Source organism: Bolinopsis microptera, chromosome 11, assembly GCF_026151205.1.
Source record: "Bolinopsis microptera isolate Bmic1 chromosome 11, MBARI_Bmic_1.0, whole genome shotgun sequence".
NCBI classification, from domain to species: domain Eukaryota; kingdom Metazoa; phylum Ctenophora; class Tentaculata; order Lobata; family Bolinopsidae; genus Bolinopsis; species Bolinopsis microptera.
Genome location: NC_087082.1, coordinates 15675553 through 15692371, shown reverse-complemented (window position 1 = coordinate 15692371; position 16819 = coordinate 15675553). Strand labels below are relative to the sequence as shown.

The following is a 16819-nucleotide window of genomic DNA, read 5'->3' as shown; positions in this document are numbered from 1 at the left end:
CTGAGTGACAGCTGGGCGTTATCTCCAATAATCTGAATAGTCAACGTTAAGATTATGTCAGATAACACATACGAGATAATCATATTCATGGAATCGTGACCAATCCTATAATTTCTTTGTCACTAGATCTTATTCTTGTTGAATAATGAACCGCTGGTCACTTAATCTCTATCTGAGTATCTCAATTCTCAACCTGATCATCAATATTCATTGGTCATGCCAGACTGACATTGTGTTCATTGTAGGGTATAATATGATGAGTGCGAGTCAGTAGTGATCAAACTCAAAGTGACATGCTGTGGTTTGTTTGTTGGTGATTTGATTGAGATTTAAGAAACCTGGGTCATGCTCGATGCCCATGATAAGAAATGAAATGGAATCAATTTCATTATGAATATGAATATAACACATGTTATAGCGATATATTGGTTGCTGTCATAGATCCAGTTGAGAATTTGAGGACTTAACAGAGTTGTTTCAAAGTTTAAACCTTCTTAAACTCCAACATTAGTGGCGGAATGTTATCAAATTGGTGGAATTTCTTGGTTACTTCTACATTTAATATCACAATCATCATTCTGATTTCACCACCTTGTCAGAAGATGTGATGGCAAAATATAGGTCACATAACTAGGTACAAGGTTGTCAACTGTATCAAAGTCGAGCCTACCAAATTCTGTTCGTGGTTGCTCGTATAACAGTTGGTAGATCTCTTAAAATTTCATTATCACTTCTGAGTTCTGGGGAAGATTCTTTGAGATTGACAAGAAGCGTGTAACTGTTCTGGTATTCAGTTAATGAGGATAATTGAGATAATTGAGATAAACAGGTAAGTGTTATTTTGGAAGGTTCAACTTCATGGTTCATGAGAACTATTAACCGACTATACGCCAGATAATCTGCAATAGAAGTGTATTGAGATGTTTGAAGAACTTTTCTGATAAATAGTATCATCTTAAAGATGATACTATACGGTTTGATAATATCAGTTTAGAGTTTTAATAAGTTTACTATCTTACAATAGCAGAGCACTATAAATTGTAGTGCTCTAGTATTATAAGTTATGTTGATTTGCATCCTTTTGTCCTTTGAGTAGTGCTGTAGTGTGTGTAATGTGTATCTGTACGCTGGATAATAGAGCTAACGTATTATACTTGGAATAATTGCTTGTTGTTTATTGCCACAGCGTCGAATTTACGTAATTCATTATAGTTTCACATTAGGAGGCTTGAGGAATGTACCCGTGTTTTCGCTGATATGCACCCTCCAACCAAGTTTTTCGTAATTTGTTAGCTATGCAACTGTCACCGCCACGGTTATACTTTTCCGGAAAAATTCAGTGATTTAACGGAATTTTTTGCTTCAAGGAGATATTTATCAAGCTTTCTTGTAGGAAATTTTTTGTAGGAAATTGTCGGTTTAACATTTACGGTTTGTCAACGCTTTTCTGTTTAGTCGGTTCGGCTGATTGATTTTTGTGAGGTTTCAACTTCAGGAGCAACAAATAAGAAGAATTAAAGTGTCTAATACCGCAGCCGGTCGTCTGGGCAACCTTTAAACGTCGTCACGTTAGATATTCTGGCAGCTGAGGTTCCATATTTTATCAGTCTACTTTATAAAATACAGACTGTATGGTCTGATTAAATGCTTGCAACCCAGCCGATGTTCATGTTATAATAATAATTTATAATTTGTAAAGTTCGTAGATTCCTCTACAGGGTCATCGAATAGTTCGACCGCCCTTGTTTTACAGTACACTACATTGTAGATGTTCTGAAGGAGTATCCTAAGATTCTTGATCTTTTGGCACAGGCACCCCTCCTCATTGTTAGCAACAATAATAACGTCTATATCGCAATTCGCAGAGATTTACCTGAAGACTTCGGAATTCGTTGTCATTAACTGTTACTCAACAACAGATTTTAGATCCGGCGAAGAAAGTTATTGTTCGACTGTATGTGCCATACCATAATTTTAAATACTCGCGACAAAATCTTAAAGGGATCATGAAGTGTCCCCGACTTAATCGTCAAAACATTTCACATATACTATCACATAGAAACACTAGTATAAGAATAGGGCTCGGAATTCCCAGATTCGTAACTTAATTATGTCTCGTGAAATCGATACTGGAAGATCGCCCTATTTTGTTAGATTGCGGCTAACTGTCATGGACACCGCAATAGAAACAGTGTTAAAATGCACATTTTTATTCATGTGCTGTGGCGCCAATTTAATTGATAAAATCTTCAAATTAACGACACTTGATAGATTTGACTTTTATCTTTCGAAAATTGTGGTTGTATTATAATGTGCATAATATACACAAGCGTCAAATAATTGTCTTATAAATTTACTAGTAAAAGCTCTTACGGGCATTTTCTGCTCGATACCAGATACGTTAGGGACTCCACATACATCTTTCTAGACGTACTTTTGACCGTAGAATCGATTAAACGTGGTTTTGAAATGATAAGTCTGAGTTTCCCCGGGTAAAATCGCAAAAAACCGATTTTTGGGCCAAAAATATGCCAAAAAACCATGTTTTTTGAATTTTTGAGCAAGTTAATTTCGGTGGCATATCAGCAAAATGTGCATAAAGATAGCTGAAACACAGCCGCACATGATGGCATTAAAATTAAGCTGTTATTCCAGGATTTCGTGCTACATTCAAGTTCCATGAAGTGGGATGCCTTTAATTGCTTGTAGGAACTAGATTAATCGCTGTACACCAAATTTAGGAAGATATGTGAAATATAATGGTTTATACCTGATGGTAATCTTGTCGGTTCAAAAAAATAACCAACAGAAAACTTGTTATGGACGAATAAAATCAGGTGTTTTTACACATGTCGTATATGCTATCCTGTCACCTAGCTGCAACTTGGAAAAATGTAATTGATATGCCCCATATTATCTCAGCTTGTGAAGCAATTACGACGGAGCTATTTTGGGATTGCGGCAGAATTACCAAGCCTAGCTCACTACCCAAGTTTCAAGTATTTTTGAAGAATTCGCAAATTTACACTTCATGATCTCTTTAAAATTCAGTGAGAGGGTCCCGTATTATACTTATAGTGGGACAAAGTTTATGATTATCCACCAGAAAGTTGTGATTTTTCGACTGTTTCTGATTAATTGAAAACATTTCTCTCCTACTTGAGACCTCAATCACGTCTATAGAATATTGATCTGACGGCAGAAAGTTCTGGAACTTCGTAAACTTTTAGGTTAAACGGCTTCAGTTAATTTTACAGAAAGCTATCGGTTATAATACCCCTTCCGTACGTTGACACCACTTACCGTGTACAACTACACGGAGTACAGCTACAGTTAACACTAGGTAATGGGGGTTATTATAGCCGGTTTATAGCCGGCCCTATTAGCCGGTTAAATTTAATAGCCGGCCCGCATTGCACCTATATTTGCCGGTAATGGGTTATATGTAGTAGGGTGATCACAGTGTCTTATTTTGCTGATATTGCATGAGGTGCCGTATATATCAATTGAAGTTTACACTTTACAAGACTAGTATTTGATTCTGTTTGATTTTGTTTCCGTTTTAACCTTTTTTCCATCACGCAGTTTTCAAATCACCGGATAACGACGATTCACGCGATAACGTTATATATCAAAATTAGGGTTTACGCGTGTGATCAGATTCAGGCCATGCAAGTGAAATGGCGCAACGTCTGGCAAAACATGGCGACCACGAATAAGCTGTCCAATCACAAATCTTGTTCCCTGTAAATAAACAATTCAGCCATCGCGGCCGTCTTCAATTTCAAGTTTAACGCGTAAAGTGTTTTCGTTTACTGTTGTCGTTGAGGAATTGTTATATGAACCTAATTTGGTGACAAAATCAACTATACTCAAGAGCATTGAGCAAAAACAGTTTATGAATGGAACCATGAACTCCAATTTAGGTCTGATTTTCAAAATTTACAAAATAGCTTAAGGACACTTTAAATAATCAATTTACCTTTTAATAGGATTAATTAAAAAATAGCGCAAATGGCTGGTATCATTAATTGCCTCTCACGCATATTTAAAACAGTGAACTTATTTCAATATAGGATCACAAACTTGAATTCCGAAATTATGCAAATTAGCTCCTAAAAGGCATTTGGTAAATCTAAGACGTTAAAAATTCATGAAGTCGAGTTATGAATTTATAACTTAGTTTCGATAAGGAGCATTTAAACTGTCATACTTGTCACTCCTAGCTTTACAGTTTACATTCGAATTTATTCATTATTTTCTTACTTAACCTTTGTTACTGTTAGTAATAGTACTTTGACCTCACCTCTTTAAGTTTAAAAACGCTTATTTTTCAGTCAAAGTTGGTGGTCTCAATTACAATAGAGTTGTGACTTATAACCTGCAAATTAGGGTTGGACATATCCCCTCAAATATAATTTCTCACTTACAAATTTCCTTGATTTCTTAACACTTGAGCCATTTTAAAAAGGTGCAGCTCCAATACTAAGCGTTAGGCCTAATTTGACAATGATTTTCCGGTCTAGTTCTAAATCTGATCTTACTACTCTAAAAGTGGGGTTGCTGGTAATTTTGTTGAAACAGCGAAAAGTCATTGGGGTTAAGATAATTTGCTAATCTGCTGTTCATTATCTTGAATATCGAGATTAAACCCTGAACCTGCCCGTTCATTCATTAGATTACAGAAAATTCTAGTCCTCCAGATAATTCTGAGATAATAAGAATTTCAAATTCGCACGCGCAAACTGCCGTTTTAAAGGTTACCCATTCTTATGGATTGTACAGCATCGTTTATGCAAACCACTTTGTCTCGACCAGCTCAAACTTTCAGAAAGTTCCACGTTTTACAATACCTCATAACATTAATACCCTTTTAACGTGCATTGCGTAAAAGAGTAAAGATTCTTTTAGTTTTTAGTCTCGACTCGACTGCCAACGGAATGGGAATTCCGAGAACATAGTTAAAATGCAGCCAGTGCATGTCATAATTTGCATCGTAGTCTAACATCACGGTCTTTTTAGATCATGGTCTGTGTAAATGATAGTCTGTGCAGATCATGGTCGAATCAATCCAGTTGGTTCGCGAATTGATGTTTTATTATTTATATTAATTATAATATGATATACTATATTCGTACAGCATCCAGGGCTTGAATATAGGATTCAAGATCGAGCGGTAAACTCGATATTTGTCATTGAATCTTATGGGTCATTGAATCTTATGGGTAACCCAAAAATCAATCCATCTGCTCTACTGAGTATTACTATTTATGTTCATAACTTCAGTTCAGCTATGATTTGATTGCATAAGTTGCATAAGTCTGCGAACGTTATTAGTCAGTAGTCTTTAACAAAATAAGCCTAAGGTGAGGAATATTGTCCTGACACTGACTATGGTGATAAATGATAGTGCAACTCTGTAACTCTCCAATAGCAATCCAATTTCCTCCCACACGCTTCATCGATGACAAATTAAAGTTAAATATAAAAGGTTGTTATGTCTAAGAATGATAACCTTTTTCTTTCAGTTTCACCCAACAGAGCCCATAGCGATAAATTTCATTACCAATACCATTTACAGGCTACGGTACGTGTTAAAGTTTACGCAAGTTTGCCGTGTCTAGTGTAAGACTAAACGTAAGTGATGATCGTGCCTTTTATGGTTAAACTTTCTTTACAAGCTGTCATGAGCTAAACATATGAACCTGTAAAACTAAGAGGGTATCGTTTGAAAGAGATCAGTGGAGATCTGAGAGCAAATTTGGTTATTTAATTTTTAAGCTGTTACGCTGCAAAATTACTTTGAGATTTTACGCACATCCTAATACTTATACTTTTTTGTAGTTATGTTAGACTTAGATTAGTTAAGATCATTAAAACTTATGAGTATCAAGTATGATTCGGCGAATCAGGAATCCTTGATCCACTATTATGTTATCCACTACTGTTCATCTTTCTCTTGAGAATTGGGAGTCCTACAGCCCACGATCTCATTGTGATATTAACTAATAACAATGTTAAATAATGAATAAAGTTACAAACTAAGCTAGCAAGGTGTTATCATAAAAGTTGGGCTGGGTTTCGGCAATCACAGTTGTGATGTACTGTTCATAGCAGAAATGAGACTTGAATCAGGAGGAATGAGTCTGAGCGACAGTTTACTGTGCTTGTGACGATTCATCCGTGTCTAATTCCTTGCAATAAATAGATCAACTTTCAATGATAAATTTATAAATTGCCATACAAATTTTAGACGACAAATTGATAAATTGCCGAACATATTTTCTACGGGATGACAAATTGATTTATTCTAACGAATAACGATATCTCGATACATCTTCAATCTCGTCTATGACTATAATTCATTACAAATCTGTTCATGCCTCTGACTGCTAGTTTGACAGTCAGTGACTCTCAGATATAAGCTAGCTCCCTCTCTCGGAGGTTTGCAGATACGTTGAGTAGGATTACAAGTGTTAAAGTGTTAACAGTCATACTCAATTATCAAATGCAGCTATGCGTTACTAAACATGAACGCTTAGTTGGCCTTCCGTGCCAGAATTTAATGAGATTTTCCGTCATTTGCTTTGACAAATTGAGCCGACAATCAACATTTTATATACGAATTGAGATATAATTACGAAGAATCCATTTTCAGGACAATTGAATCGGTTATTCAGAGTTGTTCAGGTTTTTTGTGGGTTTGACATGCCACGAAGTGTCAGATTTTTGTGCAATCGTTTTTCGGTATTTTTCTTTCCTGTCTCGGTTACCAGGAATTAGCGCACCAAAAAAGGGGGAAGTATCGGCCTGTTTTGGTATTTAGCTCCTGAATTTCGGTGAACGGAATTACTGATCATATCGCGGACAGCTGTCTAGGGAGCCTATGAGGTTCAATCCATTAAGGCAGCCTTGTGTTCTACTTTACATGGTAATTATCATAGCCTTCCTACAATGACCATGGTGGACTTGTGGTACGAAGTTTTGACACACGAGCTGATCAAACTGCGGGTATCCACAGCACGTGCAAACTGCGGGTATCCATAGCACGTGTCGCAATAAAATTGTAACTGCACGGGGAGTTGTAACAGCTATTGTCATGTGTCTCACTTCCAATTGCAAACCCCAACCCACGTAGTACTCTTTAGTTGATTTGATTGGTTGATTTGTAGTTACAAGAGAGAGGAGTTGGCTATTTAGAGCAATGTTTTGCACCCAGATTGAAAAGAAGGCAGGTCTGCTCCTTGTATGTGCTGTTATGATAGCTTTGTAATATTTTGATTATAATCAAAAAAGCATTAAAGATTGGACACCATTTTACGAGTTTAAACTGTTTGACCGGCAAATTGAATGATCTTATTGCAAATTATTCACGCGCTACACACGAAGTTAGAATATGAAATATGTTTTGAGAAACTTTGAAATTTAAACACAAAATATGATAATTGACTTTGCTTGCCAACCACCTCTGTTTTTGTTTCATTTTGCTCTGTTTTATTTGGTTAAAATTTCACTCTTATTTAATTATTTTCTTGTTTAACATAAACCTCTTTTGTTAACAAACCGCGAAACTTAAACAGTAAAACTGATTCTCGTACTTCACACGCAATGCATTTTTTAGAATATAGATACGCTTGCATAGCCACATAACATCAAATTGAAGTTAACATAACAAAACGAGGTTTGCATTTTTCAGTCATCAGTAAATGCCAGATCCCCATTTATTAGACTGATACACTTGCCTCTTAACAAAGTTAACAAATTTTTGTTATCGAAGTTTAGATTGTTAGCAGGGCCTCTAATATATTTAAAGTCACTATTGTGACGGTACATTAGAACTAGACAGAAACAAGTGTTGCTGTTAGACATTTAACTCTTAGACTCTGTGCTCTAGCGGCGATTTCATCAACCTATTCCAGAGAAAAGGACACTAACTGCGAGAAAAGGAAACGAACTTACTAAAACATAATTTGAACATTTTTTCCTGGACTAGGTTGATGAAGCTAGTTATGTTAAAATTTAACGGATACAGGATACTAAACCTCAAAGCTTTACTTATCATTATCTAGCTAAGAGATGAGATCAAAGAAGCAATTTTCTTCACTAAATCCGTATATACTGGACATCTTAACATAACGTATCTTTGATAGCTTGACTTTTATGATTTGGGCAGTGCTTGACGCCTGACGTTGCTTTTCCGATCGTACTACTAGTCCTCTTTATTTTGCGATTAAAACTCTTCCCTAGTTTATATTATAAAAGGAGTAGATTTGTACATTGTATGTAACCAGTAGTGCGTGAACTAAAAGAAGGCTAATAGGTTCAATAAACTATTGCAGGTCTCTCAGCCTCTGTAATTGGTTGACAAATGTCACGTGAGGGAAGATTAACAAGCTAGTATAAGAGCACTGTCTAACATTTTATATTGTTCCCACTCACCAGTTTAAACCATATTATTTATAAGGGGTAGCTTCTCTGCTTCTACCTGCTTCTACCTGCTATAGTTCTGGGATTAAAATGGTCTAATAAGCAAGTTTTAATCAGCAAGAATTAAACTAAAATTCAATTTATTATATTGGGATATTTATACCCGATAGTCTAATATTTGCTCACCAACTTTGCTCTTTTGATCATAAACTCTAAAATATTGTAGATACTACAAACAGAATGGTTACATCAAATGGAACAGAAGACAGGGAGGTAAAAAGTAACTCCACCATTCCAACTGGTCCATATTTCAGTAGTAGTGCAGATACAGTTATCGGTTACATCTACTTCTTCATTTGCATTGTCGGGTATGTACCGGTTACATCTACTTCTTCATTTGCATTGTCGGGTATGTACCGCATCTACTTCTTCATTTGCATTGTCGGGTATGTACCGGTTTTCAGTGAAAGTTTGTATTTTCTCTTTAGGTTTTACAGTTTGGGTACATATCCAAATTTAGATTTTGGGTTAAGTAAGTGTGAAGCGAAGTCGATATTAGAATCCTGATGAAGCGATCATTGCAAATTTTAAAAGATCTGGTTCAAAAGTGGCAATACCGTATTTTAAATTCAATTCAAGTGAGTTAACGATTCTTTCCTTCGCAGGACGGTATTTAACTTCATGATGCTGGTGGTAATTGTGATGAAGTTCCTCAAAAAGAAGTTCAACCCTACCTCTATCATTATGTTACAGTTATGTGTCATTGACCTGATAGGGTGCTCCATCCAGGCCCCTGTCGTCAGCTACGCTTTGGTGAGTGCACTTTTCATGATACAATTCATGCTAGGAATTTAGGTCTGAGCACACTCAATACCTTTCAAAATATTGTGAAAATTGTCTATTCTCAAAGTTAAATGAGCTTAGTGAAACAAAGAATTTGATAGATCGTAGTCAGTAGTCACCACCTGTTTGATGTTGAGCAATAAAAGCAGACTCTTGCACTCAACCTGTCACTCTGTCAGATAAAAGCTAAATTTTGATCGTACCTTGGTGCAGACTGTTATGCTTACGTGAAACCGCGTCTTTTCGTTCTAGCAATACCTTTTCACGCAGTACCTAAATAAGTTTTAAAAGGTTACATAATTGCTTCTAAGGTCATCCCTCAAAATAGATGCAATCCTGCGCAAGCGTGATTACTTTCACAAAATAGATGCAATCCTGAGCAAACGTGATTACATTCACAAAATTCCGAGTCAACGAAACGTCATGACATTGCAACCACTATAGTCTATAGGCCTTTTAAAAATTCAAGTTCTAGTTCTAGAGTCCAAACCATGAATTAACAATAACAGAGTAATAACTTTGCACTTGAAACAGTATCTTTAAGTACAACATACACCATTTTACGGCCTACTTTGACAGGTGAAAGGAAGGGAGTTTGGGATAGAGAACCAGCAAGCCTTCACAGTGTTTTGTGATATCATCGGGTATTTGTCCACCCTCCTTCCCCTCCTCTCAATCTACCTCACCTCCAACCTCTGCTTCATTCGGTACGTAGAAAGTGTAGAAAATAACTTATCCACGCGTTGCTATCCGATATAACATTGACCAGACTTATCTATTTTATTATGGATAGTTGGTTGGGTTACTTTTAGTTGTGTAACAGTCCAGATATTGTCGTGAATTGTGATATCTTCATATCTGAAGTGAAATTTAGGAAAATTTCGTATGAAATATTGACAACACTGATTTGTATAATATAAAATTTGTTCAGGTTTATTGGTGTGTACTACGTGTTCAGCAGTAGGAGAATAATGACGATCAACAAGGCTTTGATACTTAGCTTTGTCTCCTGGACTATTCCCGTACTTATCTCCGCTCTTCCTTTCTACGACAACTTCCACTTCGTGGTAAGTAGCACCAGTGTTAATACTTAACATGTATTTATTTTTAGCTATGTGGCCAGGACCAGGCTAAATTTTAACAATAAGTACCATCCCGAATTATTTCGGGTAGATTTTTACTAATACATATCGTAGTATGAACGGCTGGCATTGCAAATAATAGCAATTGTCTCAGCTGATAAATATTACATATTCCAGTCTCCCTGCACTCATCTAACCCAAACATTTCAGTACTACAAAGCAGTTGGAGCCTTCTACATGCTGATAGACTACAACCAGTACTCTTACCCCAAGCTTATCAAACTGTTCATCAACATGTCCATCACCATCCCATTCCTGGTCACTGTGGTTTGCTGTTCTCTTGTCGTCCTTAAACTCAGGAATAACACCCGAGAACAGGAGCAGTTTCAGGTTAATAACAACTTGTTTTAATATGAGTTTTCAGTATTTGTTAAATTGCGATCCTAGACAGTAGACATTCCTAAAATCATTAAGTGGTTATACTTTTGCGGGTAACTAGCATGATATTCAGTATCGTGTCTAACTTTAATATGAGCTTCTAGATATTGCTTTGCTCGACATTCTTAATATTGAATATTCCCAATTTCTGCTGGTCAACCAGTTAAACCATCAGTATTTGTCTAACATGAATCGTGATTTTCAGAGGACATCAGTCACAAATAACGAGCACATGACGGTTAACGAGCGACTCAGAGAACACAGCAGATCTGCCAGTACCTCAACATCCCGCCTCTCCGTCTCCCGGGAAAACTCCCACGATCCCAAACGGGAAAACTCCCGGGAATCTAACAGTACTTCTGCCAAGTCCGCATCAATAAACCTACTGCGGGAGAACTCCCAGTTCTGGTTGAGGAAGATCTCTGTGACGCTAGTGCCGCCAAGTCCCCGATCTATGGCTATGTCTCACGCGGACGAGCTCCACGCCAGACCCTCTCGGCAGATGTCCCAGCTTCGTGACACGGACAGTTCCCGGCGAGCGAGCATCACCATCACCATAATCACCCTCGCATTTATCATCAGTTACGGTCCTTACATGATCCTGTGGCTCTACAGTCTCATCACTTTCGAGTTGGAGCTGGCCAGCCCTATTATCGACTACAACCACAAGAGCTGGCACGTGTATCTCTACGTGTATCTGGTCAGTACCACAGTCCTCAGTACCTTCAACTCCAGCATCTTCCCTCTCATCTACTTCGTGAGGATCAAAGGCAGGATGTTGGGCAGAGTCTGGGATTCTATCAAGGGCAGATGGGCTCTCCTCGTTGAGAAGTCGGACAATAAATACCATAGATACTTCCAGATGGAGCTGCAGCGAAACAAAGTTCGTAACGGTAAATGTAATGGTGCGCCCAGTCCGGTGTAAAACAGTAAGACATTAGTTACAGTGAACGATCTACAGATCAACATTAACTATTTGATCATTGATTTTCAACATGTACTTAATAATCTAAAGACTTTGCTGTTTGTGGAGCCGGGAGATGTAAGTGGAGCTTCCCGGTTCCAGCAGGAACGGGTTCCGGGTAAGGATATGCATATCCCGCAACATGTGCCACATTCTATAAAATTGGACAAACGTGTGCCACATATCCGAAAATGTGCCTCATTCACAAAATGTGCCTCATTTCAGAAAATCTTTCACAATCTCATACATTATTAGGTGTTGGTCGCATATTACGTAATCACTTTTTAAAGCTTCACTTTTTGGGCAATTCTTAGGTTTAACCTCCTCATCCTCCGTAATCTGCAGTTTTACGCATGGCTATTGTGTTAAAATTACAATTGCGTAATCATTTATATTATTATTATATATTAGAAATCCCCTGCCTCCCCCTCACTGATTACGTAATATGTCAATATGAACGACCCCTTATCTCACCTTGTGTGCCTCATTTCTGCTAATCCTTTCAGAAAATCACGTCATACATCCTTTAAAAATGTGCTACTCATCACAAAATATGTCACATCACAATATGTGCTTCATTTTAGAAAATCTTACGCAATATCATTCATCCTTACGTTTACCTAGTATTATAGTGTATGCTAAATTTCACACTGGCTTTTTATAACATCACATGTTGATTTGTAAGCAAAATGGCACAGGTCCTCACTTTCTTACAAAAGCATTGTATTGCTTTTAATTTGTAACATAATTTAGCTTGTCAAACTGATTTTCAAGCCAACAAAAGACATTGAACTTTGAAGGAAATAGTTGTTAAATAGGAAGATAGGAAGATATGTGTATATTGATGAGTTGCGATTCAGTTGATCACTCAACTAACATTCATTCAGCGGGACTCGGGATAGATGTTTTTAAGGTTCAGAAAGAAAAGAAGATGAAATTATAATGGGCTGAGTGGTCAACTTTTAGATAGGATTGGATTTTAGATGAGACGTTATGGACTTTCCTGACTAGTTTCCTTCTTTATATTTGTGTTAATTATTGCTGTGATCTTTATCTAGGTTTGGATTCCTTATTTAGAGACTCTATTAATGTTAGCATCAATAATTGACAGATGTGGAGAAATGTGTGACTTTGAGAGAAACCCAACTGAACTCCAAAAATGACATTATTTTGTCATTTCCACTCTGCCGTTTATTGGTGCTGTGTATTTAAAATTTGAATGTTGCTATGTATTTGCCAATTTGTACTGGGCACAAATTTTACTTTTTTCAAAATGAGCATGATACTTTCCATGAAATGTCCCTGAATCGACAAAATGATAGAGAAGTATATAGACCAAGAATGTTTATTGATAAATTACAGCTGTTTACATTTAATGAAATAATTCAAAACAAATTAACATTGCCCGCAATATTATTATTCAACCAAAAACTGTTAGCATGCTCCACGGTGTACTTTTGCCACAGATTTTAATTACTTTGAAAGATTTTAATTACTTTATGGTGCCCATAAAGTTTGAGAAATTGAATTGGATGTTTATGATAGAGCAGCCATAAAAATAGAATATGCTTAATGGCTGAAAATGTTATAGCGGAGTGAGGTTGCTGTCATAAAAATAGGTTTTATTTGATATGGGCACCGATTCCCTACAATATCAACATAAATCGATTGAGAATTTAACTGTAAATCTTATAAATTTGTTTCAATATTCCGATTTTTATTTATCATTTAAATTAAAATATAACAACCCAATTCAAATCATAACCTATTAAGTATTTACCCACCGTGGTGAAACTCCAATAATATAAGAAAAGTTAACATTAACACGTCATGATAGATCACTCGAACCTTGAGCAAAGTAAGTGGTCAGATCAAAGGACTAAGATAAAAACTATACAGATAAAACAAAAATACATCTCAAATGAAAACGAGTCGCATTGATGTATTTTCAACGAATCCATCCAAACAAGATGATTCAACTCTTATAATTCAGTTCATTATAAATATGAGTCAACATCAAACTAACAACTCAATTTAATAACCCTTTATTGAAATTTGAAGTAAAAGATTTGGGGTAACATCTCCGTCACCCAAGTGATAATAGAGAGCTAAATATTGCGCTACTTCGCACTTACTGGAAAAGGTACATTTCCTATTAATCTAAAATTCAGGTCTTCTTATTCTACACACTCCGTGAACTAAATTAATTCCATTTCTAATCCCACAATTAAGAAAACTACCCCGTACCTAAAACAAGTCCTAATCCCCTAGTAAAATAGGAGGTTTACCACCCCCTAAGTCCCTGTTCAACAGCGAATCACTGAAGGTCCGGGGAAGTAGCCCTGATCCTCGGGGCTCCAAGGTGCGCGCAGAGTTCTGCGGAGGAAGACACACGTTGTTAAAGTTTATTTTAGGGTTGGAAAACTCCGTGTAATGATTAGCAGGTTTGTGTGTGAACTCGTGGAGGTCAGCTAGAGTGGTGGGGAGGAATGTAGTGCTCCTCATCTTACGCAGCTTGTATACCCAGTATATTATAGCTGAGAGCACGACCTGTACAATGTTAGCGGTTAGTGGGTGTTAGTAGATGTTAGCGGTTAGTAGATGTGTTTTAAGGATACAAATTGTGTCGATTAAGTTATAAGACTGAAGTAATTTTCTAGGGTACCAGACTAATTGATGTATTATCTATAATTTAAAAATTGAAAAAACTTTATAAATCACAGTGCTGGCAAGCGCGACCGTTGACTTTATACCCCCTTTATTTTTATACCCAATTTACCGTTATAACCAGTTTACTACTAAAGACCCAGATCATTAATAGGGGAGCAGACAAAACGTATATTAGCACGGAAATGTTTTCCAAAAAGTGCCAAATTTGCAGCGTCTAGGTTCCTTCAGGTTGGGTTGTTCAGCAAGGCTAGGTAGTATATAGTACAACGTTGCATTTGACACAATTGTTGAGTTTAACACAACAAATGACTTACAAGGTTAATGTCTTACATCGAGCTTCCTGACAATTCTAGAATTCTAGAATGACTGGGGCTAGTTGAGCCGGTGATAACCATAATTAAGGCACAGTATGTATTAGGTATGTATTAGGTTCCGATACATCATGTGTATCACTATAAGTTAAAAGTAAAATTCTGGCAAACTATATTGAGACTATAAAGTGACTCAATTTCAATCTGTTAACTCATTGAGGGATTGGCACACAGCTCGATGAGTAATTCATTTGCAAAGATTCATCCTTTATCACATATCGATGGTACTAAAAGTCGCTCCATTTAGGGGTTGTTCACAAATTACGTAACCAGCCGTGGGGAGAGGGGGCCGGGGGGTTTCCAAATTATTGCGCTAGTGTAATTTTGACACAATAGCTATGTGTAAAACTGATTACGGAGGGGGAGGGGGAGGGGTTAAAAATTTTTCAAAAAGTGATTACGTAATATGTGAACGACCCCTTAGAAGAAAATTTGTTCTATGTTACATGTTTTTTTTCGTGATTTCTTGCAATCTTTTATTTCCGATGTTTTTGATGTCACGACGTGACGAAAACGTTATGACCATACTTATGGGCATTGAACAAAGCAGTACCAAGTTAAAGTACACAAATCTGATAGAACGAATAACAACCGATCGCGATGGTGCGACATAGTGCGATTCTGCATCCACCGCACTTACATGTCACCTCTGAAGGGGAGCTCTGCAATAATCGGGCTGGCTACAACTCATCACACACAATAATTTCAAAATGCGACATTATTTTAGTAAGGCTGATTGAGGCAAAAAGGTAAGTTTATAATAATCGAGTCATAGACGAAACAATGTAAGCCCAATTGCATGGCGCCGGATAGTTTTCTTATTAAATGTGAATAAGCTCCGCGTATTGTGATTTATCTACATTCCCTTTTTCGAATCACATTTATTTAACAATCGTTGTTGGCAGGCCCTAAGGCCCTTACATATTATGCATTTTATATCTCATTCTTTGAATCGTTATTGAAACTGTGTTTGAAAATTATCTCTATTGCCAAATTGCTTCTAGGCCTCCTGTGTGGACAAAATCGTTAAATTTGTTTGACTGCGGCAAAAATATCTGCAATTCCTGTCTGTGCGAAATATCTGCAATTCCTGTCTGCGCGGAATTTAATGTTGTATCAACAGTCCGCACAAAACTTTTCTCAGGACATGGTTGCCTGTACTTTGCAAAAGACATGTTGTCATAATTTGTGATAACTACGATAAATGGTGCCAGCTGGCGGTCGTAGTTACCCAAACGCAAAACGATAACGAGAATGAAATCAGTCCACTCTACCCAATTTGAGTTTTGGTTTTAAAATGTAGCCTTCACAAATAACAAGTTACCAAGAAACAGAGGAGGGCAGCGTAGTAAGACAGCGCATCAGCTTTAGAGACAGAGATAGAGACGACCTTGTCAACACCCTCCTCCCGGAGCGGTAAGTAACGGGTCCTGTAGATCATAGCTCCGTACGTCCACTGTATCACCTCGCTATTCACCTGAAACAAGGGGCGTGTTATAGTTTTAAACTAATTACAACACTACAAATCTATTACATTTATTGAGAATTATGTTATGTAACGTGATGGAAATATTTTAAACGGGCATATACTGTCCAAACCCAGGATGCACTACATGAAGAATTCGTTGTAACTTTGTGGGGAGAAGCGAGCCATAATTGGCATCCGTATGGTGGTGCGTTACAATAATAATACTAAATTATTCAGTTACCCATAAGTAACCTTCTTTGTTAACAAAAGCTTTTTACATGTATATTAGCGACAAAAGAAACGGCATTGTTGGACGTGAGGAGAGTGAGGACTCCTCAAACTACATTTTGATACAAAGGGAAATAATTCTGTTTGTTTGAATCACCACTCTTTGAGTCACCACTCGCTCAACCCGAATAAGGTTAGTCAGCGTCGGAGTGTAAGTTATGTTTTTGGTGACGCCGATATCTGGCCGAACCCAGAGACGAGGGATTTCCTCATAATATAATGAAGATCCAATTTAAACACCAGCTGGGAGAACACGTTCTAGGAAAGC

General features: G+C 37.1%; 4 protein-coding genes across 4 annotated transcripts in view; 3 read left to right on the top strand and 1 right to left on the bottom strand.

Moving 5' to 3' along the window:
* Nucleotides 1–16819, top strand: part of LOC134823516 (carbonic anhydrase 2-like) — a 67893-nt gene that overhangs the window by 38237 nt on the left and 12837 nt on the right. The window lies entirely within an intron of this gene.
* On the top strand, nt 8626–13460 carry LOC134823514 (alpha-1A adrenergic receptor-like). Its single transcript, XM_063835002.1, has 6 exons — nt 8626–8795; nt 9093–9240; nt 9850–9977; nt 10202–10337; nt 10563–10742; nt 10996–13460. Exons 1-6 carry the CDS (start codon nt 8668–8670, stop codon nt 11713–11715), a joined length of 1440 nt encoding a protein of 479 aa, XP_063691072.1. The 5' UTR covers nt 8626–8667; the 3' UTR covers nt 11716–13460.
* The window catches only part of LOC134823513 (ectonucleoside triphosphate diphosphohydrolase 7-like), a 31616-nt gene continuing 27881 nt past the window's right edge, over nt 13085–16819 (bottom strand). Inside the window, exons 13-14 of the mRNA XM_063835001.1 lie at nt 16120–16272; nt 13085–14304 (exon numbers count right to left, since the gene is read on the bottom strand). Coding sequence (XP_063691071.1) covers nt 14014–14304; nt 16120–16272 — 444 coding nt within the window. The 3' untranslated portion in view covers nt 13085–14013. The remainder of the gene's footprint in view (nt 14305–16119; nt 16273–16819) is intronic.
* Nucleotides 16317–16819, top strand: part of LOC134823519 (uncharacterized) — a 100831-nt gene continuing 100328 nt past the window's right edge. Inside the window, exon 1 of the mRNA XM_063835008.1 lies at nt 16317–16339. The gene's annotated coding sequence lies outside the window, so the exon portion shown is untranslated. The remainder of the gene's footprint in view (nt 16340–16819) is intronic.